General features: G+C 39.1%; 1 protein-coding gene across 1 annotated transcript; it reads right to left on the reverse strand.

Annotated features, from left to right (window-relative positions):
* Positions 1 to 295: 295 nt before the first annotated feature.
* LOC118801903 (high affinity immunoglobulin gamma Fc receptor I-like) lies at positions 296 to 21,882 on the reverse strand. Its single transcript, XM_036562310.1, has 4 exons — positions 21,856 to 21,882; positions 9,060 to 9,329; positions 1,993 to 2,212; positions 296 to 299 (listed from the first exon to the last, which is right to left on the reverse strand). The coding sequence occupies exons 2-4, from the start codon at positions 9,247 to 9,249 to the stop codon at positions 296 to 298; spliced, it is 414 nt and encodes a 137-aa protein (XP_036418203.1). The 5' UTR covers positions 9,250 to 9,329; positions 21,856 to 21,882.
* Between the last annotated feature and the right edge of the window lie 391 nt (positions 21,883 to 22,273).

The raw sequence follows: 22,273 nt of genomic DNA on the forward strand, positions 1-22,273 counted from the left end.
AAAAACTTTCCATTGGACTCTCATCAACATGCTCCAGCTTCTATCACTGTTCACATTGTGTTCAGCTCATCAGGTTTAGCTGTGAAATACACAATAATAAACATTTCAAATTTGTCTTTAATTTATTTTAATTATTTTTTTTTGTTAATTAAGTCAGACTAATGTAGAAACTGTGTTCTCACCTCGAGCTCTGTAGCATTTGACTGTCAGCATGATGGACACCAGCAAATACGGAGACGCTGCCATTAAACTACTGAGCAGACTGAACACTGAGAATGAAGCTCGTGAATTTGATTCACCTGAAACACAATAACATTATCATAGTGCTGTAACCATTGGATGCATAACAACATCAAATAATATAAAGAAAATTTGTAATTTTATGTACAACCAAATTTCCAAAAAAGTTGGGACACTGTGCAAAATGTAAATAAAAATAAAATTCAATGATGTGAAAATTATTTAAACCCTATACTTAATTGAAAATAGTATAAAAACAACATATCAAATGTTCAAACTGAGAAATTTTATTGTTTTTTGAAAAATATATACCCATTTTGAATTTGATGTCAGCAACACATTCCAAAAAAGTTGGGACGGGGGCATGTTTACCACTGTGTTTCATCACCTCTTCCTTTAACAACACTCGCGTAAGCGTTTGGAGCTGAAGAGACCAATTGCTGTATTTTTGAAAGTGAAATGTTTTCCTATTTTTGTTTGATACAGGATTTCAGCTGTTCATCAGGTCAGGGTCTCCTTTGTCATATTTTTCATTTCATAAACGGTACAAATGTTTTCATTGGTGACAGGTCTGGACTGCAGGCAGGTCAGTTTAGTGCCCGGACTCTTTTAATACGAGGCAATGCTGTTGTAATATAGAATGTGGTTTGACATTGTCTTGCTGAAATAAACAAGTCCTTCCCTGAAAAGACGTCATCTGGGTGTCAGCATATGTTGCCAAAACCTGTATATATCATTCAGCATTAAAGGTGCCTTCACAGATGCATGTCACCCATGCCATGTGCACTAATGCTCCCCTACACCATCATGAATACTGTATTTTGAACTGTGCACTGATAACAAGCTGAGTGGTCTTTAGCCCAGAGGACACAGTGTCCATGATTTAAAAAAAGAATTTCAAATGTTGATTCATCAGACCACAGGACACTTTTCCACTCCCCCTCAGTCCATTTTAAATGAGCTCAGGCCCAGAGAAGGTGGCAGTGTTCCTGGATCCTGCTTGTATGTGGTTTCTTCTTTGCGTTTTAGAGTTTTAACTTGCATTTGTGGATGCAGCGACAAACTGTGTTCACAGACAGTGGTTTTCAGAAGTGTTTCTGAGCTCATGCAGTGATTTCCACTACAGAATCATTTCTGTTTTAATGCAGTGCCGCCTGAGGGCCCAAAGATCACGGTCAGCAAATACTGGTTTTCAGTCTTGTTCACTCACATACAGAGATTTCTCCAGGTTCTCTGAATCTTTTAATGATATTATGTACCATAGATGATGAAAAGCAAAAGTTCTTTGCTATTTTACGTTGAGAAACGTTATTCTTGAATTGTTGCACTATTTCCCTGCCCAGTCTTTCACAGATTGGTGAACCCCTCCACTTCTTTACTTCTGAAAGACTCAGCCTCTCTGGGATGCTTTTTTTATACCCAATCTGCTGACCTGTTGCCAATTAACCACCAGATGTTTTATTTAGCATTACACAACCTTTACCAGCCTTTTGTTGCCCCCATCCCAACTTTTTTCGAACATGTTGTTGGCATCAAATTCAAAATGGGCATATATTTTTCAAAAAACAATGAAATTTCTCAGTTTCAAAATCTGATATATTGTCTTTGTACTATTTTCAATGAAATATAGGGTTTAAATGATTTGCACATCATTACATTTTGTTTTTATTTACATTTTGCACAGCGTCCCAACTTTTTTGGAAATGGGGTTGTACTTGATCACCTCTGACTGAGATCCAGCTCTGTGGTGACTCTCCCTTCTCTGGGTGTTTACAGTAGTAGAGACCTTCATCTGACTTTGAGACAGTAGGGATGGTCATCTCTCCTGTAGTCTGAGTCTGGAGGAGTGATCCATCTTTATAGAACTCAGCTGTGAGGTTTGAGGGCTTTGGGTCACGATATAAACAGCGCAGAGTCAGAGGATCTCCCTCAGTCACAGGATGAACAGGACTCTCCAGAATCACAGAACCATCTGTAGAAGAGAGAAAGAAAACACTGAAAACAGCAAGTATAGAAAACGGTAATGAGAACTCGGAGAACTCTATCAGTGACTGATATCAGAGACAGTGTGTTACAGTGAGATGAATACAGAGTTTTCTTGTGTATCTTTGTTCCACTGTTACAGGTTTCTAATAATAATAATGTAGACTCACTCTGCACTGTGATGTTGACAGGATACAGTCTAACAGTCAGTTACAGTCTAATTCCTGGGCTTCACCAGCCACTGTGAGCATCACGTCCACGAAAATTCAGCTGGTTACACTAAAGCGTTAAGTAGTCTTAGTGCATTTGATGCAGCAAAAGGTGAAAGTTGGTGATTCAGTTTGATGTTCAGAATTGAAATGGTTAGAATTGTTGAACCAGCAAAGTGTATAAATAAGGCACCTACAAATTTACAAATTAAAAACTGATATGTGGTTAGTTAAATGACCACATATTACTACATTCAGGTACCTGGTGATGGGGATGGGGGGTTGTGCTGCCCTTTTTTCAGGTTACAGCAACAGGCCCTCAAAATGTCTGTGCACATCCCTGGTTATAATGTTATTAACAATTTGGTTTAACAATTTGATTAACACATTTGAATTATTATCATAGTGAAGAAGTAGCTTGGTACTCTTTTTCATGATGAAAGTGCATTAAATGGCCCATATTTCGTGTTTCTCACTTTTGGGAAATACAAGAAATTGATGTTTGTAAACATTGTTGAAGTTTTAAAATGTACTGTTCACTCCTCAGTCCATATAGACAGTATATGAAAACTAAGCTGTAAATACAGACTATTTTAAATTGAAAAAAACGCACACTCAGCAATTCATCCCTGCACATTCACACTGAAGATATAAGAAGTGATTCTGCCTGCCTCAGTCTTAAAGTAACAAAATAGCCAGTTTAATTGTGAAGGATAAAGATATGTTGAAAAATGGTCATGTAAAATTTGTAAAAGTGGACCTCGGGGGAAAAAAAATCAATATAATGCAGGATGTGGGTCCTTTAATCACTACACCCCTTTCAAATTCTACAGTTTCTAACACTGTGCTTCAGTCAAAAAGCAGCAGCCCAGCTCCTCACGCAGGTCCTGTCTGGATCATATTGATATTAGAAGATCCTGTTAGTTTCTGAAGCTCTAATTCTAGGAAGCTTCTTTAACAGCCTTTAAACAGCTTGTTAAAGTGGAATTTCACAGATTTTTATAAATGTTTGTGAAATTAAATCATTACGATTTAAACTAAGTCATTCAGAGTGGTTTGATGTGAACTAAGCCATTCTGGAGAAATGTACTGATTCAGAATTGCTCACTGTTCACAGTGGTGGTGATAGGAACCAGACGTCTAAAGTGTTTAATGCCTCTGAAAGCTCCCGCAGAAAGTTATTTCCTAAAATGGTCAGGACATTCCTTTAGGCATGAGACATTTTGACCTAAAAGTGCTGGCATCTCTGCAAAACTTCTGATCAATAAACAAACACCCACGTATGTAATTTAGTCCACTTTAGCCCTTACACTCCACCATCTGAACCAAAGGAAAGAGATACAATATCACACAAAAAAAAAAAATCAAACAATATGTTTTGTCCCACCACTGCGGCACCACCCTGGGAAAGGGTGTCCTCATTAAAGCTAAGTGGAAATACCTTTTATAAAACAGCGACCATCATAAAATATGATAAAATGCACAATTATCCAGAAAATAATTTAAATTATTATTAATAATAATCGACCTAAACAAATGTAGTTCCTGTCGTATATGATATCGTTTCCAAGGAACCTTGGGCAGCTGAATGAGGAGAACGTTCTGTCGCCCATCGCTGTATATTGCGGTCATTTCATTGAACATTGAACATATGAAAACACAGCACCGTTTAATGCAGCACTTTGCTTTATAAGTAATTTTTGCTAACCAAATTATCACTACAGTCTTATTTAGCACCAAGCTAACACCGCACCTTTTCTCACGCTGGGGCTAAATCTCAAACGGCTCCCTGTGCGCTACATAGTGCACTAGTTGTGTAGGAATTTAAATACTGGATCCTGCACTGCAACAGTGCATAGTATCACTAAAAACAGCCATTTGGGATTCAGCCAATCCATACGATTACTCACACATTCATTAATACATTAATAAATGTCATGTCTTGTACCTCATTGTAAAGTGTTACCTGTTTATCTGATAATTCAGTTGCACAAACTTTAAACCTAGTTAAAAATAATAAGTTACACTTAAACCTTTATTTTAATTGTGGATTAGTTTTACAGTAAACCTAGTTTAAATTTGATCCTGTTTCTTCATTACTTTAAACACTGATTTAAATTTTGTTTAGGGATTAAATTTAAACTCTCTCTCTCTCTCTCTCTCTCTCTCTCTAAGTAAAACTATATCACACACACTGGTGATGCTGTTCTCTGAGATGAAAAGCACCTCAAAGAACTGGCTTGTAATTCACCCTCACTCACTGATGGTTTTCAGAGTGAAGATTCTCCCCACAAGAGGGAGATAAAAGCACTCAAGTAGCTTTGGTGTATCACCAGACTAGAGTTAATAAAACACACCAGCAGAATCTCACATACATTTGGAGTTATAAATTGTGTATATATGCCAGAAACAGCTGAAGACAAACTGAATATACTCCAGATAAAATAGTTGAACTAGTTGATCTGGGATTAACATCTTGGCAGAGAGCTAACAGGCTAACAGGCTAACAAGCTGCTCTATCAATATTCAGCGTTATGTTTTAGATTTGATATTTATGGAACATTAACTGTACAACTGCAGCTTAGACAGTAACATACAGTGTGTATATATGAAAAATATTTTGATTTGAATACCAACAGGTTTTGTGTAACATTATAATTTAGTCTTCTCAGCAGGGCTGACTAAACGGCTCCTCCTGACTCTGAGGCTGTGGGTCTAACAATGGATTGTTTATTAAATGTCTGTATTCCCTCTCTGATTGTGAGAGCTGGTTTTGATGTAGCTCTATGCTGGTTTTCACTCAGAAGGGAAGAAAAAAAGTAGAGATAGTGATCAGTGTGGAGAGAAATGTAGTTGCTGTTTATTTATGCAGCTGAATCCATCATAGTGGGCAATCAGAATGAATGGCAGGTCAAGGTTTAATCACAGATTAAGACTTTAATCACAGATTAATCTATGAATAAAATTAAGTGGTGCAACAGAACTCGATTTAAAATAAAATCTAGATCAATAAATTCTAGATAAGCTTCAAACTCTGTTTAATTTGATCCTTGTTGGTGCAGCTCACACTAAGATCTACATTTGAAAAATATTAGATCCACATCAGATCATCAATCGGACTCTCTTCATAGACACAATCTCGGAAAACATGTGTGAGTGTACAGGAGGAACTGCTCACAGTGTGTGCGCGCCCCCTGTGGCCAAAGACTGTAAAAAACAATTGCGGACGCACGTTTGATCACGTGGTACAACAATGCTGAACTCCGACTGGTTGAAACGGGAAGCAATGGCTGGAACTGTGAGCCAATGAGGTGTCGCCTTAACCAGTGCTCCAGTTTACCAGTCAGAAGTGGAGTTTGACGAACTGGGACAGCGTCAAAGTCTTTGATCTCTGTGAGTTTAACTTTCACCATGAGACGAAATGTTTTCTACAGAGCCCTGATGATGACATCCTGTATAAATACATTTAATGCATGGCCACGCCTTATGTGTGGGAACGAGATCCTAATGCGTGGCCACGACTTAGTAAGGTGTGGGAATGACATGATTAAGTTGTGGCCATGACTTAGTAAGGCGTGGGAACGAGATCATGGCTTACTAAGTCGTGGCCCCGCATTAGGATCTCGTTCCCACACTTTACTAATAAGACTTAATCATCTCATTCCCATGCCTTACTAAGTCGTGGCCACGCATTATTTTATTTATTCATTTTAATTTTTACCCATTGTTCTCCCCAATCCAGTCTCTCCAACTCCACCCGCTAGTTAGGACTCCCCCAATCACACGATGCTATCAGCGCTAGGAGGGTGAAGGCAGCACAGGCTTCCTCCGAGACCTGAGAAACCAGACACCGCTTCTTTTCGAACTGCCGCAACATCACTGGTCAGCTGAGCGCGCGCGGAGCCGCCAGATCTGTTACGTCAGCTAACGACGCCTGCGCTGACTAGCACCGCGTTGAGTGATGGGGGAGAAGGGGGGGCCATCCTACCCACCCAGAGAGAGCGAGGCCAGTTGTGCTCTCCTGGACTCCCGGCTACGGAGTCACCAGGGATCTAACTCGCGATCTCCTGATGACGGGGCCACCGATTAGACGGCACGCCTTATTTTTATTTATACAGGATGTCACCACTGGGGCTCCGTAGTTTTCAACCACTAAGTGTTTAATTAATAACCTGTTCTAATATAAACACGTCCTGTAAATGTCAGACAGTCTCAGCAGTGCCGGTTCTCTCAGCTGGTTAACTGGTTATTGGACCTCGTTATCTCTCACTGTGTCAGTAAAATATTTTCGAGACGGGACGCTGTATCTCGGCTCCAAAGTGTGCGACATAGCGCGTACGCCCTGGTTCTCAAAGACTGAGAACTGGCGTGAAGACTGCAGGTCACACAGCAGCGAAGTCTCACCTCGCTAGTAGCGAATGAAAAGGCAAAGAAATTTAAGACAAACATTTGGAGACGAATGGGCTTATTTGCATTTATAAGCACTGCAGTTGGTTTCCTGGAACGTTAAATCTGCAATGAGAGACTGTCAAACACTAAAAAGTTGCGAAGATAAAGCGCTTCTTTCGAATTTTCCGGTCCACCTTAAATGATGCCGCATTTACTTCAGGCAGAATTTAAGGTAGAACGGGAAAATTTGAAGAAGAAGCTGGAGAATAAGAAGCGACTTCAGCCTCGGAAAACAGTCGAATGTTGAGAGACATTTTACAACAAGCTGCTCTACTTTTGAGGAAAGGTTTTCTGGCGGAGATGAGAGGAAAGCAGCTATAGCTAAAGCTTAAAGCACAGCAAGTAAGTGTGTGCTTTCATTTATATTGTTTAGCCTATACTAGGACATCAACACATACTGAGACATACTGGACATTAAATGTTGTGGCTTCTAAGGTGGTTTGATTTTTTTTGAATGGACAAAATGGCTCTTCTAATCATTTGGGTTGTGACTCCTGACCTAACCTGGCTTTAATGCAGAGGGTGCCCGTCGGATTTCTCGCTCATCCATGTGTGTTTTTGTTAGGTGCCGCCACAGAGTGTCCAGGTGCTGCATTTCCGCACGTCCACGTTCCGCCTATTGCGTTACGTCAACATTTTTTATGCATGTAATGCATGAATGAATATACATTCTTAGAATATAATGCATGAGGTGTTAAAAAGGCAGATCCACAGTGAGGTCAGACAGAGCCTTCCCTAAAAATCTTTACTTTTCTTTACCTCAAAAAAAACCCTTTCTTTACCTCAGAATTGAATATAAGTGCTAAAGCACACTCCTTGTAAGTGTAGCTTATGTGTACTCTAGTGTGTTTGCTTGTAGCTAACATGTTACCTTGCAGCTAGTGCGTTAGCTCACTGTTGGCGGGTTAGCTTGTGGCTAACATGTAAGCTCGTGGCTAGCAGTTTAGGTGAGTAATTTAGATTAATTTGGATAGTCTTCCAATTAAAGTTTGTTTTGAATTGTTTAGTGTTAAATGAAACACTAATAAACTAATAAAGATACACTAATTGTGGTTCTTAGTTTCTTAATGATGACTGAAAATGTTAAATGTTATTTAATTGTGTAGAGTTAAACGCCTTTATGATGATCTCTTATGATATACGTATACAGTCCTCTCAAGTTTTAACTACCAAAGAACCATATTTGATTAGATTGAAATCATGTTTTTCTGTTTATTCAGAACAGATTGCTCATCTCTGTCACTAGAAACTAGAAGAAAACAGTTCAACTATCTGGTGCTGTGTTTGTTAAGCTAAGACAATATATAAGCTGCGAAAATATATTTCCTACTTTTTTCCTGTTTGTTTGATTTTGATTTTGTCACATCACAAATAAATATTCATGTTGACTCATGATGTGTTACATGTATGAATGAATGATTACTCACACATTAAACAATGCTATTTCATGGACCCTTATTGTAAAGTGTTACTGGTTTATCTGTTAATTCATTTACATAAACTTTAAACCTAGTTAAAAAAAATGATAAGTTACATTTAAACCTTCATTTTTTGAATTTTCACTGTTGTCAACAGTGAAAGTTCACAAAAGTGAATAGAGGGTGAATAAAATACTTCTGCCGTCCGCAAAAAAACAGGTTTGGTGTGGAAGATGCTGTCAGTTATACACAAGCTTGAATTAATTTACTGTCTTCTGAATAAACTGTGTGTGTAACATTGACATTCTGTCAAAAGATGCATGTGAGTTTGGAAAATAAGTATGGAATAATATAGAATTTCAAATAATTTGGGGATTTGCCCTGTCGACCACCACCTCAGACCATCTAAAGTCAAATCGACCCCCTGCTGGCCAAAGCTGATATAACATGCTATGTGTTAGTCTTTATTTTTTAATACAGTTCTGCTTTTTTAGGGTTTTGATGTCTGAAAGTGATCTTAGAAAAACATTTGGCTGTTTTTAGTTTGTTATACAGGCAGTGAAAATAAATAAAGTGGAACTTAAACTCAATTTTTTTACTGATATTACCCTTCAGGGCTTCTGTATTTATGTTCCCAAAGATAGCATTAATGTAATGTATTATACATTTGTTGGGGTGTTACCAGTAATTTAATTTTACACACATGAAATAAATTTAATAAACACACTTTGCAGTGATGACATATTACTATAAATCTTACCTTTCACTGTGAGAGTAACAGGATTGCTGAGTTGTGATGATGAGGGTCTGTTATCTCTCTGTCCTTTACACCAGTACTGATCCTGATCTGCTGCTGATCTGATGGTGAAGGTGTTTGTCTGAGACTGATTGACTGCAGTGCCACTGCTGCCTTTATACCACTGATATCTCCAGTCACTGTGAGACTCCATCTCACACTTCAGAGTGACTGACTCTCCAGTGAACACAGGACTCCATTTGGGCTCTACAGTCAGTGTAGCTCTGGGTAAAGCTGTGGGAACAGATGAGAGAGAAGGTTGGTGTTGTGTATCTACACATTGCTTTCACTTCATGTTGGTGATTAACGTATCTGACGTGTCTGAAACCACTTATGTTGCTCAGGATAAACTCCACAGTGTGGCCCAGTTTAATTTACAGACAGTGTGTTTATTACAGTAGCTTTGCCCAGATCAGTCATATCAAATGTTCCCTGTGTGCATCTCTGCTTGTCTTAGAGATAAAGGCAGGGGCGGCACCAGAGCTTAGTTTACAGCGGTGCTGAAACATTTTGAGGGGGTGCTACACCTACAGCTGGAGGGAGTGGGGGGCATAGCGGGAGGTCAGTCATTCAATATGAAGATTCAATATGAAGTTTCCAACATTCAAATGCACATCTGAGGCTTGTTCACCTGCATTTCATTGACTATCCTTTTGCTTTTCACAACTACATGTGTTACTTTTTAGTGATGCACAAAGCAGTCACCCCAGTGACGGAGATAGAAATAAATTTTGGGGTACACTCTTTAAAAAGAGGGTTCTTCAAGGGTTCTTTAGTAAAGAAAATGGTACCGTATAGAACCATGAATACTCAAAGAACGCTTTGCATGATTAAAGGGTTCTTTGCATGGTGAAAATGTTCTTCAGATTAATGGTGAATGTGCTGTAGATGGTTCTATACAGAACCTTTTTGAAAAGGGTTCTGTATAGCACTAAAAAGAGTTCTACTATTGTTACAAGCCAAAGAACCCCTTTTGCTACTGTATAGAACCCTTTTTGTAGGTCAACTTGGTAGATACAATTTCCATACGTGTTGTGTCCTGCTGTCACAACATCAGGCCACAGCCTATTGCTAACAGCAGTCCAGTCATCATCTACCTAACCCAGCACAAACAATAGCAATCAAACAGAAGACAGCATTCACCCAAACACAGCCAACACTTCACTTCACTGAGCAAACACTTTTAATCTGCTTTCATTGTTTCTGTAAAGCACTTTGTGAGCTTGTGTTAAAAAGGTGTATTAAAAATAGAGTTTATTATTTCCAGGGTGGGCTGCATAAACAAAGATTAAACTCAAACTTGGATTAAATTAAGGTTTATCAGTAACACTTTACAATAGGGATACATGAAATAACATTAAATCATGCATTATTTAACGTCTGAGTAATCATTACATGTAATACATCATGAGTCATCATGAATATTGATAAAGTAACTGATTTTAACTGATGATATTGGTGCTTTAATCACTACATGAATTAATAAATTGCTCCTGCATTAAAGCATTAATGAGACATGGTTACTTTATCAATATTCATGATAATTCATGATTAAACAATGCTTTATCATGGACCCTTATTGTAACATTTTACCCGTTTATCTGTTAATTAATTTCATTTCATTTTTATCCTGGATTATTTACATATTATTTACATCCTACACACTACTGACACTGTTTTCTAAGATAAAAAAGCTCCTCAAGGATCTGGCTTGTAACTAATTCACACTCACTGATGGTTATCAGGCTGAAGACTCTCCCCACAAGAGGGAGCTAATAGGACTCAGCTAGCTTTGTTGAACCACTGGACTACAGAAAGAAACACACCAGCAGGTCTCAAATACATCTGCAGTTATAAGTGTGTGTTATAGTGTTTATGTATGATGGAAACAGCTGAAGACAGACTGAAAATACTCCAGGTTTATTTTATTTAAAATTGAATTTAGATGGTGATTCATTCTGTTGGTTATTATGAGTAAAAAAAGGCGGCCATGTTTTTTATTGATCCTCTGGGATTCATGCTGAGTGCTAAAACTCTGATACACAGCAAGACAGGCTTTATTTTTAATGACAAATTAAGTTGCACATTTAATATCAGATATTTTTAATACTCAAAATCACTGGAAACTGAAAGACAGAGCTAAATATTATCAATTTCTAAATAATATTTTTCACATTTATTATCTTTTTATTATTTATCTGAAATGTGTTTTAGGGCCTGTTTGTGTTTTTCCACCCCTCCCCCTCTCTCAGATCTAGCGTTTAGCCTCAGTTTTATAAGTGTGACTGCATTTATCATTTTTTATGTGTACATAGCTGTGAATTTCTGATTATTAGCACTAAACTCAGAGTCTTTAATCAGACTCTGTTTGAGACACGAGGGGAAGTTCTAGGTTGGTACACATGCAGGACATAAACACAGGATCTGGACGGTGGTTTTCTGAACTGGATTACTATCTAAAATCTCCACAGTGTCACTCTGGACACACAGGGTCAGTCCTGATGGTCAGCATGATGTGAGAATTGCGTTGCTGTTTTAACCCTTTTGTTGCCAAATGAAGGCTAAAGCAGAGAGCTAACAGCAGGTTTTCAGTGGTCTGGCTGTGTTTGAGCTGTATTTCTGGGTTGTGGGATGTTAGAGCTGGTTTCTCTCACTCTGGTTAATGATGGCTGGTTCCTCTGAGTGATCTGGTGTGTGAATCATCGCTATTTTAACCCTTTGTTTATAGTATGAAGCCTAAAAGCAGAGATGTAATATAACAGTAAGGAGAGGGTTGTGGGTGATTTTGGAGCTGGATGTCTGGCTGGAGGGTCACAGGTGGATAAAATCACTCTGGATGGTGAATCAGAGTCTGAAACTGATCTGATGTGTGAATCATGTTGCTGTTTTAACCCTTTGTTGGAATATGAAGCAGAGCAGAGCAATAATATCAGGATTTTGGGTGATTTTCCGAGCCAAATTATTCACTGGTGCTGACGTCGCAGCTTGATGACGTCATGCTAACTAGTTTGGGCCGGGTCTGCTGAATGGTCTGACATGTGTTTCATGTCTGTAGCTTCATCTATGTTTAAAGTTAAGTGGTGCAGCTCCAATCGATTTAAAATATAATCTAGGTTATCAATTCTAAGATGAAGCCATTTCTTCTGACTGTATGTTTTCAGAGATTCTGATGATTTTAGCGTTTGTGAAAAAGTGATTTTAGCTGGAACTCAGCTGCTCCATCAGCTTCACTACAGTCATTCCAAAAGCAGAGATGAATATAATCTGTTGTATAATCAAATATGAACTTTTATAAAGATAAAGCCATATATAGACGATACTGAGCTGTTCTGATGTGTAAAATCCCCTCTTCCTCTAATCTGTTTTGGGAGTGAGTCTTTCCTGGACTTTAAAGCTTTGATAAACTCATTTGGCCCAGAGATCACACTGAACATTTGTGAGATTTCTTTATTTGCAGAATATCCACCACAATTTAGAGTTTTTAGAAGAATAAAAGCTGACATGTAATGTAAAATACCTTATTTCTGCAGTAAAAGTTGTATTAATCATAACACAGCATTAGTTTTTCTGTGTCATGCATGATCCCACACCTTACTAAATCATGGCTATGACTTGATTATCTCATTCCCACACCTTACTAAGTCATTGCCACGCATTAGGATCTCGTTTCCATACGTTAATAAGGCGAGGCCAGCATTATTTTTGTTTATATGGGAAGTCACCAGCAGGGCTCCGTACTAATCTGATAGTTCAGCTTCAGTTGTGATTTTGAAGTCAGGATCAGAGAAAACACGGAGAAACTTGTAAGACTTGGTGTTAAATCCGCTCACAGGTGCAGAAACCCTGCGGGCTGTGGAGACGGATGAGTCCTGTTTCACTCGTTTAGCTTCAGCTTGTTTTTAACCAGCTCTCCTTTTGTTCATCTTGGAGCGGCTTCTGGAAACTTCGGAGGCCTCAAAGCGCGTTTGGTGAGTAAGACTTGGTTTATCTGACGGACCAACAGTTTTAATCGGACATTTACTGATCATATAATCCGATAAAGTTTAACTTTTGCACAATAAATCGAAAATTAGCGTCACTTGCTAAATTAGCCGGTGGTCTGCTATGGTGGGCTAGCTGGGTTCGTCACCTCGACTCTGATTTCTCTCACAATGTAAGAAATTATTAAGTTAAAAGGTTTTTATTACTATTTTAAATGGGAACCACGTTTCGGATTCATGCTCTAAATCCAGCTAATAAACTGAGTTGCTGTCTAAGTTAGCTCAGGTTTAGCTGACGTTAGCAGGCTGGCTAACAGCTCTGCTGGAGGACCGGTTCGGTTCCGGATAACTTGGGCTAAACTGTGACGATTTTCAAGAAGAATGACTCAGATTTGAGCGTTTTGTCGAGTGAACGGTGCTGGAGTGTCCGATAATCAGAATCTAATCAGGGTTTGTGGTGTGTGGGGCTGTTAGTTTGCTAGCTAACAGGTAACGGCTTCACAGCCCGGACCGGGTCTGATTCTTCCCTCAGACGAGATGAAGCAGAAATCGTTAGAGGGAGAGACGCGTCGAGTGACTGGAGCCGGAGTTAAAACTTAAAGGGGAACTCCACTGATTTTCAAAAATTCTGCATAATGAAATGGTTGTTTACAGTCATTCAAAGTGGTTTGGCGTGAAATGCCCTGCTGTAGTGAAACCTACGATTGAGGAAATGTTCAAAGTGGAACCAGCCGTCTGAAGGATTCAGTGCCTCTGAAAGCTCCGTCTCAGAAAGTGATTATATGAAATGGTTAGATATATAAGTTACTGTGTGATGCCTGAAACCTTGTTTTATGGTAGTTTTGTGATAAAATTGTAACAATGTTTTTTTTATCCATTTATTTTAATTCATTTATGGCAGAGGGGTTCATGCAGGGCAATATAGTCTCCAAAGAAAACCATTTTTTTTCCAGATTTATGATTATTTTTCCACCATCATCATTACACAAAAACACATGGAGGGTCTCTGGTGGTTTCAGATAGTAAATAAAATGGCTATATTTGTGTTGTAGTCATGGTGGCCCCTGATTCCTGTCACCACCACTGTAAAGAAACCTGAGTTGGTACATTTATTTACAGTGAACCCTTTTATATCAGACCACTCTGAATGACTCTGCAGCCACATGTTTACATCTCACTGGACAGAATTATTCAGGAATTGGTAGAACTTTGTTATCCTAACTGAGCTGAGCTGTAACTTGGTTACTTTCTGTCTGATGGTTTTACTTGAATACAATTATCTAAAACAATTAATGTTAGGTCAGTGTTCAGCTTTTGGAAATTCAGTATCTGTTGTATAAACTGAAGTTTGAGCATCCACTTTATGAGAATATTAATTTATGTATGGTAAGTGGAATAAAACCAAGTACAAGAAATCACTGTGTCACTCACTAGAGGTTAGTCAGAATCATGTTTCTGAAATCTCCTTGTTTTCTTGTTGCAGTCACCTGCATGTCCTTCATACACCAACAGCATCTTTCAGGTATGGAAGCAACCTTTATTTACCTTTCTTTTTCTGCTGGGTTACTGGTTTGATTGCACTCATTTTCTGTCCTGTAATCACCCAAAATAAGTATGTCTGTCTGCGTTTGACCATTTTATATCTTAATCAACACAACACAAGTACGTCTTTCCCTTTCTCATGGTTGACTATTGACTGACTGTAATAACGATTGGGAAAGAACAGTTTTGTGACAATTTTATACAATCCCAGTTATAATTTTTTTAAGTCCTGTTTCAGTGTCTTTTTTCCTCTTTTACTTCTACGCTCCCTATTAACCCACCATATTTTAAGCTACAGAAGCTGTTCTCGCCAGGAGTGAACAAAGTACAAAACTTCTGAACCTGAGTAAAAGTAGAAATTCTTAAAGTTCAAGTATTCTGTTTGTTTTTTACTTGAGTTAAAGTACAAAAGTAGTTGTTTTTAAGTTGTGAATTGGAAGTCATAATGCACTATATATTCATTTCATTTTTGCAAAAGTAAGTACACTTCTATGGAAGATGATGGTAAAGTAAGAATTTTGTTATGTGATGAATTAATCTGACCATGGTGACTAATAAAGTAAACATGAACTAACAAAGGGTAAAGTTCCATTTTGATTTCAGAGTGACTTCAAATGTATTTCATCAAGTTATCGTAAGTAAAAGTACTGAATTATTGCAGTTCTGTTTTAATTAATACTTTCTGGTAAGGAAGCCTGTGTGTGGCTGCAGGCATTAGAGTTAACTGTTCATGTCTGTAGCCACACAGGAGTTTTTATTGGAAAGTACTGATCAGAATTATAGAACTTCTATAACAACTTACAGTTCCTTTACTTCTGATACTAAGTCATTTAAAAACAAGCACAAATATTGATCTACTACTTTTGGTCAGAAATATTTTACCAAGAGCATTTCTACTTTTACTAAAGTACAGAAATTGTGTACTTTGTCCACCCTGCTGCTGGCTTACAAGCAGAGGCTAGGAAACAAACCCTGTCTGCGTAAACAGGTATTTCTCAGATTTGATCAGAAACAATGTCTTGACTGGGTTTGGGAGGCTTGTCTGCCTATACAAATGCAGTTAGTCAGCATAAACATGCCTGTGTCTGTTATTAAATTTAGTATTTTAAACTTTGATTAAATGTGTCCTCTTCCTACAGCCATCCATCTGCTGCTTCTAGTTCTCGACTGTTAAGGACTTCCAGCTTGTCCCGGGTACTTTTATTTATATTAATGTTATAGTATAGTTCTTTGTGATGTTAGTACATGTTTCTTTACGTATTGCTATTGTATAAAAGCAATAGGACTTCAAATGTTAAGTGTCACTGTGAAAACCAGCGCATTGTTCACAGTAACACTCTCCTTCTTGTATGCTATTGAATCCACAACCCCTTTTTTCTTGTTTCTTTGTAGATTTTATTTCTCACAATGCCTGCTGTCTGATATCTGGTGATGGTTTTACTCATTTTGCTTAGTTTTTTGCGTTGCTGTGGCACATACTGGAGGGCAGTACTGTCACAGGTTCTCAAAATGCCTATGGTTTATGTTGTTTATGGTTGCTAAATTAGTTCTAACTGAGAAACTACAAGGAGCTTTTATCAGGTACCAAAGCTTGTTGTTTATTGGGGGAAAAATGCAAGAAATTGACCAAAAACACCAACAAAAAATATATTTTGCACAGTTCATCTGTGGGTGATATGCAGGTGATAGAATTAAAAGGTACAAGCAACACCAGCTACACTAAAATCAGGGTTAACAGTTAAACAAATGACAGGTGAACATACTAGTTGCTTATATCTGCTGCCTCAGTATCAGGGAAGTCTTTCAATTCAGTTGGGGGAAAAACGCTCCTCTTGAAAACATAAGGATCAACATATGTTGTAATTTTCTCTTGTGAACTAGGCTAAACTAGTATAGTACGGGCTTGCCTCCATCTTGTTTTCTGCTTTACACTTCCTGCCCTCCAGGTGGAATTTGCAGTCACTCAAACCATGTGACTGTAGAGAGTGTATTAGAGATTGTAGTCCATCTGTTTCTCTGCATAATTTGTTGACATTTATCAGACACAGCAGTGCTGCTGGAGTTTTTAAACACTGTGTCCACTCACTGTCCACTCTATTAGACACTCCTACCTTGCTAGTCCTTGTAGATGTAAAGTCAGAGACGATAGCTCATCTGCTGCTGCACAGTTTGTGTTGGTCATCCTCTAGTCCTTCATCAGTGGTCACAGGACGCTGCCCACAGGACGCTGTTGGCTGGATGTTTTTGGTTGGTGGACTATTCTCAGTCCACCACTTGTACCAGCACAACACACTACACACTAACACACCACCACCACATCAGTGTTACTGCAGTACTGAGAATGACCTATCAAATAGTACCTGCTCTGTGGTGGTCCTGGGGGGCCCTGACCATTGAAGAACAGGGTGAAAGTGGACTAACAAAATATGCAGAGAAACGGATGGACTACAGTCTGTAATTGTAGATCTACAAAGTACTCCCATATAGGTGGACCTGATTAAATGGAAAATGAGTAAATACAAGGTAGCTGTAAATGATGGTGGCTGTGTGTGTATATGTATATAAAACGAAGCACAGTGGAGTTCTGCACATTTCAGTTTCGTGTGTATTTTTCTTTCACACCTGTTTATGGTAACTGTTTATTTATCTATGCACTGACTGTTCCATTTCGCCAGTGTTGTAGGCAAGTACTGTATATTTATGTAAGACAATTAAAGAAATTGCTTCCAAATGATTTCTAGTGTTGTCATTGAAATTCACACATGCACACAGGTGAAAACAGGTGAGCTTTAAGAATGTGTTACTTTACATGTCATGATACAGTACATACTAGCTTAATAGATGATGATGCACATTAAAACTGGCAGACTATTGATTGTTCAGCTGCGTTCACCTGTGCTGTACTTTGTTCTTTGGGGATTTGGGTCAGTTGGTTTTCTTTTTATTGTTGTCTGGATTCTGTTACGCTATTTCAGAAAAGTGAATGTTAATCTACATCTGAGCAAATGCTGTGCTTTTGATTGAGGTACATGTAGTTAATAAATAGAGATTTATGCATAAACTATATGGAAGTAAATTAAGCAAGTATATTTTGCTAGCTGGGAGTGTTAATATCACGACGTATCCGGATGTGAGCCGAGCATTTAGGCCAGAATTAGGCCGAGATTCAAGCCAAAGTCTCGGCCAATGAGGTTCAAGCTCAGTGTGCGGTGTTCGGCCGGGATGTGGCCCAACTGATTTTTGCTATCTGGGAGACTCAACGTTGAAAGGAAGAAGACTCGGCCCGAGCTCGGCTGATCTGTGGCAGCATCGGCTGAGACTCGTCATTGGCTAGCTTGAATTGGGCCGAGTGTGGGTGACGCTCAGCAACCGAAGAGCTTGCAAAAGGGGCTCGGGCCGATTCCCGTATGTATTGACGCGGCCCAGGTGTGCATTCATAGGCTCGGGCTAGTTGCGGGGCGGTTGGCAAAAGGAGCTTGGGCTGATTACCATATGTGCTGATACGGCCCAATTGAGTATGTATAGGTTCGGGCTGAGTGCACGTTACAAAACCTTTAAAACTCAGTATTTACAGAAATCGTGCTGCAATGTGTGTGGATAATGCCAACCCGAGCTCATTTTGCCGACTCTCCAGACGCCGATTGTAACGGGTTTGAATACTTTGTGTTCACAGATGATGAACTAGCCTGAAAACGCAGTGGGGTAAGGTGATCCATGTATTGTGTGTGTGTGTGTGTGTGTGTGTATTATTTATCTATAGGGCAATAGGACTATGCGTAAGACAATCATCGCCATGTTGGAAAAATAACCGACAGAACTAGAGGGGACTAGCTGACTGTTAATTCTCTCTGCTACGTTCTGTAATGCTAGCTTTACAAACCACACAGCTCTTCTTCCCTCTGTTTACTTTACCCTAAGTTTAGCTTGAGTGCATGAACTGAAAATAAATGCCGACGTGCTTTAGAACTAATACTTGCTTCAGTGTGACTCGATGCGGTAAAAGAGCAGGCTAAAGTGACTGGGCATTACCCTAAAGCAGCTAGCACCAGCCCAGGAGAGAAAGATCCTCTTATCCTCGTTTTCGTCTGGGAAACAGGTTCAGAAAAGGTAATAAGTAATATTAAATAATATGTACACAATGTTTTATTCACTGTTACTGTTGAAACATTAAGTTACAGAGCTGAGAACAGTCTGGTTCTGGAAACAAAAATCCCATTCATCACCATAGGAATTAGATTTTTATCAATGTAGACTTTGAGCTACGAGATTGTGAGATGATGGTAGGTTATGTGCTCCAATTAAAGCCACCAATCAGTCCGGTTTCAGCTTCGTTTCCGAAAAATCGCGTTTTATTCCCTTATTTCTCGTAAACAAAAACATTACCCATACGCCCTAGAGAGAGCTCCACCAATCAGAGACATCGCTTTTACCATGGCGATTTAAACAGTGTGGTTTAGCGCCAGAAAAGCAGGAAGCAAAGCGGCGTCTGTCAGCGGTATATGATGAGGTTTTTAGGGATTCAGAGGAGAAGAGAGCTCAGACTGAAAATAAGAGTCCGGCAGTGTAGTGGAGCGTAGTTTGTGTGAAGGGGGCAGGTGGTCGGTTCTGTCAGAGTTAGAAAGACAGCGCGTGCAGGGCTGTGGAGGGACAAACAGTATGAACTCCACACTGATCAACAAAAATCCCCTTTACTCCACACATTAACGCAGCATCAAACTTTCTCCACCCTTCAGGCTCCCTTTCAGTGATTATACTACCCTGGTCCTGGAGCCTCCCCTGGTCCTGGAGCCTCCCCTGCTCCCTTCGTGTTTTCCCTGCTCTCTACACTCCTGTAGTCATCTCGTTAACAAACCTTTCCTTTGTTGAAGTGGATGAGTTAGAGCAGGACATCATTCAAATGTGCAGAGCAGTGGTTCTCCAGGGGATTGTTGAATATCACAGCATATGGTATTTAGCCCGGATGTGAGCTGAACAGTTGGACCAGAATCAGACCTAGATTCAAACCGAGGCTGTGTCAATAGCGCCTCCTCTGTTTAGAAACAACTGCTTCGAAGCATGAATCAAAGAGACCAAGTCACGTGATTTCAGTAAACCAGCTTCATTACGTCACCACTGCTTGGAAACGATTCAATGTTCTGCGGTTCGACGTTGCGGGTCGCTCGACCCCCAAAGTGACCCCGAGTCAAATGTAGGTGGGTCACCTACTGATCTCCAGTCAGTTTTCATAATTTAGATTCATAATAATGAACTTATTCAAACGACACTCTGCTGATCAGCGGTCAGTCAGTGATATCAGGTTCTGATCTCCTGACATGTTACTGTCTCACCAGTATGAATTATAAACACATAAATACATTAATTAAAACCTATAAAAGTCCCAGCTGTAGAAACTCTTTCCTACACCCAGTTCAATAAACAACATTCACAGATTTAGATTTCATACAGAACCTTATCTCCCCCAACTGCTCCCCGGGCGCTGCAGAGAGGGCTGCCCATTCACTAGTGTGTATGTGGTGTATCACTGCACAGATGGGTTAGATTGCAGACGTGAAATTTCCCCATTGTGGGACTAATAAGGGTCACTTAACAATTCTCAAATATGGATATATAGCTAATTATGTGGAAGCCGACATGATACAACATGTATGTTTTTCTGTGGCATCACTAAGCCACCTCAAGAATGAGAGTGCTGATCTAGAACCAGTGTTTGTGATCATGACCATCATTAAAACAGATGAATCTCTGATCTTGGTCATCTAACTCAGAACTGCTTTATGAACACCAGCCTTGCTAAGGTTGAGGAGAGAGAGGATGTTGTTCTTTGCTGGGTTTCCCAAAAGCAGAAGCATCTTAATAGAAAGCTGATTCTTAAATGGTAGAGTATCACATTTTCTCTGCCAGTTGAAATGATCTTAACTCTTAAAACAGAGCCTTATTTTAAGCTTGTAGCTTCAAACAGTGCTGAGTAAGAGTGTAACAGATATAAAACAGCCCAACATCTGAGATACACTGAATGGATATGAAGAGAATAAAATACATAAACATTTAAATGAGCCAAAAAATATTAGAACAGCACTTCTGTGCCAACAGTGGTGATCTGGTAAAGACACTGAGCAGCTTTTAGAAATATTCAGAGTCTTGCTCATGCTAATCTTTATACCAACATTTGCTTCAGTCATATGTCAGTCAGATGCTGTTCATTTGTGTTTGTTTGGATTCATTCAATTATTCATTCATATATTCATATATGCCAAATTAGTATTTCTAAACCCTGCAAAAGTGTTTTTCATACTTTTCACTGCACCATTTGTCTTTTGAACTTTGAATAGTACAGTTTTCAGTAGCACTTTCTCTTAAACAATGTTTATGCCTCCTAACCAGTGAGTCAGTCTGAGTAACAACTAAATTATTTGTGTGTGTATCTGCATTTATTCACAAAGAAAAATGCAGCTGAATGGGGTTCTCACCCAAAAACCATTTGTCCCCACAGGGCAGAAACCTGGGGTTAAATAGCTGGAGATGGCAAACCAGAGCACATTGTGCTGAAATGCCCCTCCAGATTTGAATGGTAGTTAAAAGAATCAATAAAATGGGACACATTTTGGTAAACAGACTAAGATTATAAATTCTTCACCTTTTGTGTTCATGTGAGCTGTTATAAGTGTTCTAAATGTAAATATAAAACGTGGGAAGTCTGGGGATCAAAACCGGTAACAGGCTTCTTAATCTCCAAAATAATCTCAGAGTTCTATACAAATTGTCCTGCCAGCCAGACCTAATAACAGCTTTTTTAATCTCCAGAATAATCCCATACAAACTGTGCTGCTAATCAGACCTAAACACAGCATTATTCATCACTAAAATAATTCCACAGTTTTGTACCAATCGACAGGTTAACCAGGGGCACCATCTATTCATATAAGTATTCATAGATCAGTCTAGAACACATAATCATTTAAAATCAAAATGGTGTATTAATGACACAAAAATGCATGTTTACTGATAATGACCTAAAGTGCAGACTAGGCGCTCATATATTTTTGCAATAAAACATATCAAAGGACCTCCAACTGAAACCCTTCACACTCTGATTTCATGAAAGAAAAGCTTGTAAACTGAACTACATACAGTTACTGAATCACACAGAAGCTGATCACTCAGAACCCTCAGACTGAATATTAACACCTTCATACAGCAGCTCTCACTCTAATGAAGACATAAAGAGAACATTTACTCACAGAGTATTACAGAGAGTGACCTGAACTCCATCCTGCCCCCGTAATGACTGACTGACTGACTGAGCAACGCGTTCAACAATCAACACTTCCTGTGTTCTTACACTCAAAGCACACGTCACAGAGAGAGAGACAGAAAACAATACATTTCAGGAAAACTCACAGGAAGAACTCTTGAGCACCAACATTTCCATAAATCAAACATGTAAAGGATCAGAACTTAAATCTACACTTTATGGACAAAAATACTGGGACACCAAGAGGTCAGGGCTCTGTGTGGACCAGTCAAGTTCTTCCACACCCAACTCACCCAGTCATGCCTTTATAGACCTTGCTTTGTACACTGGGTCTCAGTCATGCTGGAACAGAAAAGGTTCTTCACCAAACTGTTCCCACAAACTTGGAAGCATAAAATTGTCCA

Source organism: Colossoma macropomum, unplaced genomic scaffold, assembly GCF_904425465.1.
Source record: "Colossoma macropomum unplaced genomic scaffold, Colossoma_macropomum, whole genome shotgun sequence".
Classification (NCBI taxonomy): domain Eukaryota; kingdom Metazoa; phylum Chordata; class Actinopteri; order Characiformes; family Serrasalmidae; genus Colossoma; species Colossoma macropomum.

What these genes read in the sequence shown, in the direction of transcription:
- LOC118801903 (XM_036562310.1), bottom strand. Translation starts at nt 9,249, where the DNA reads ATGGAGTCTCACAGTGACTGGAGATATCAGTGGTATAAAGGCAGCAGT. An exon ending in TGTTACTCTCACAGTGAAAG is followed by an intron (nt 2,213 to 9,059) that starts GTAAGATTTATA and finishes TCTCTTCTACAG; the next exon opens with ATGGTTCTGTGATTCTGGAG.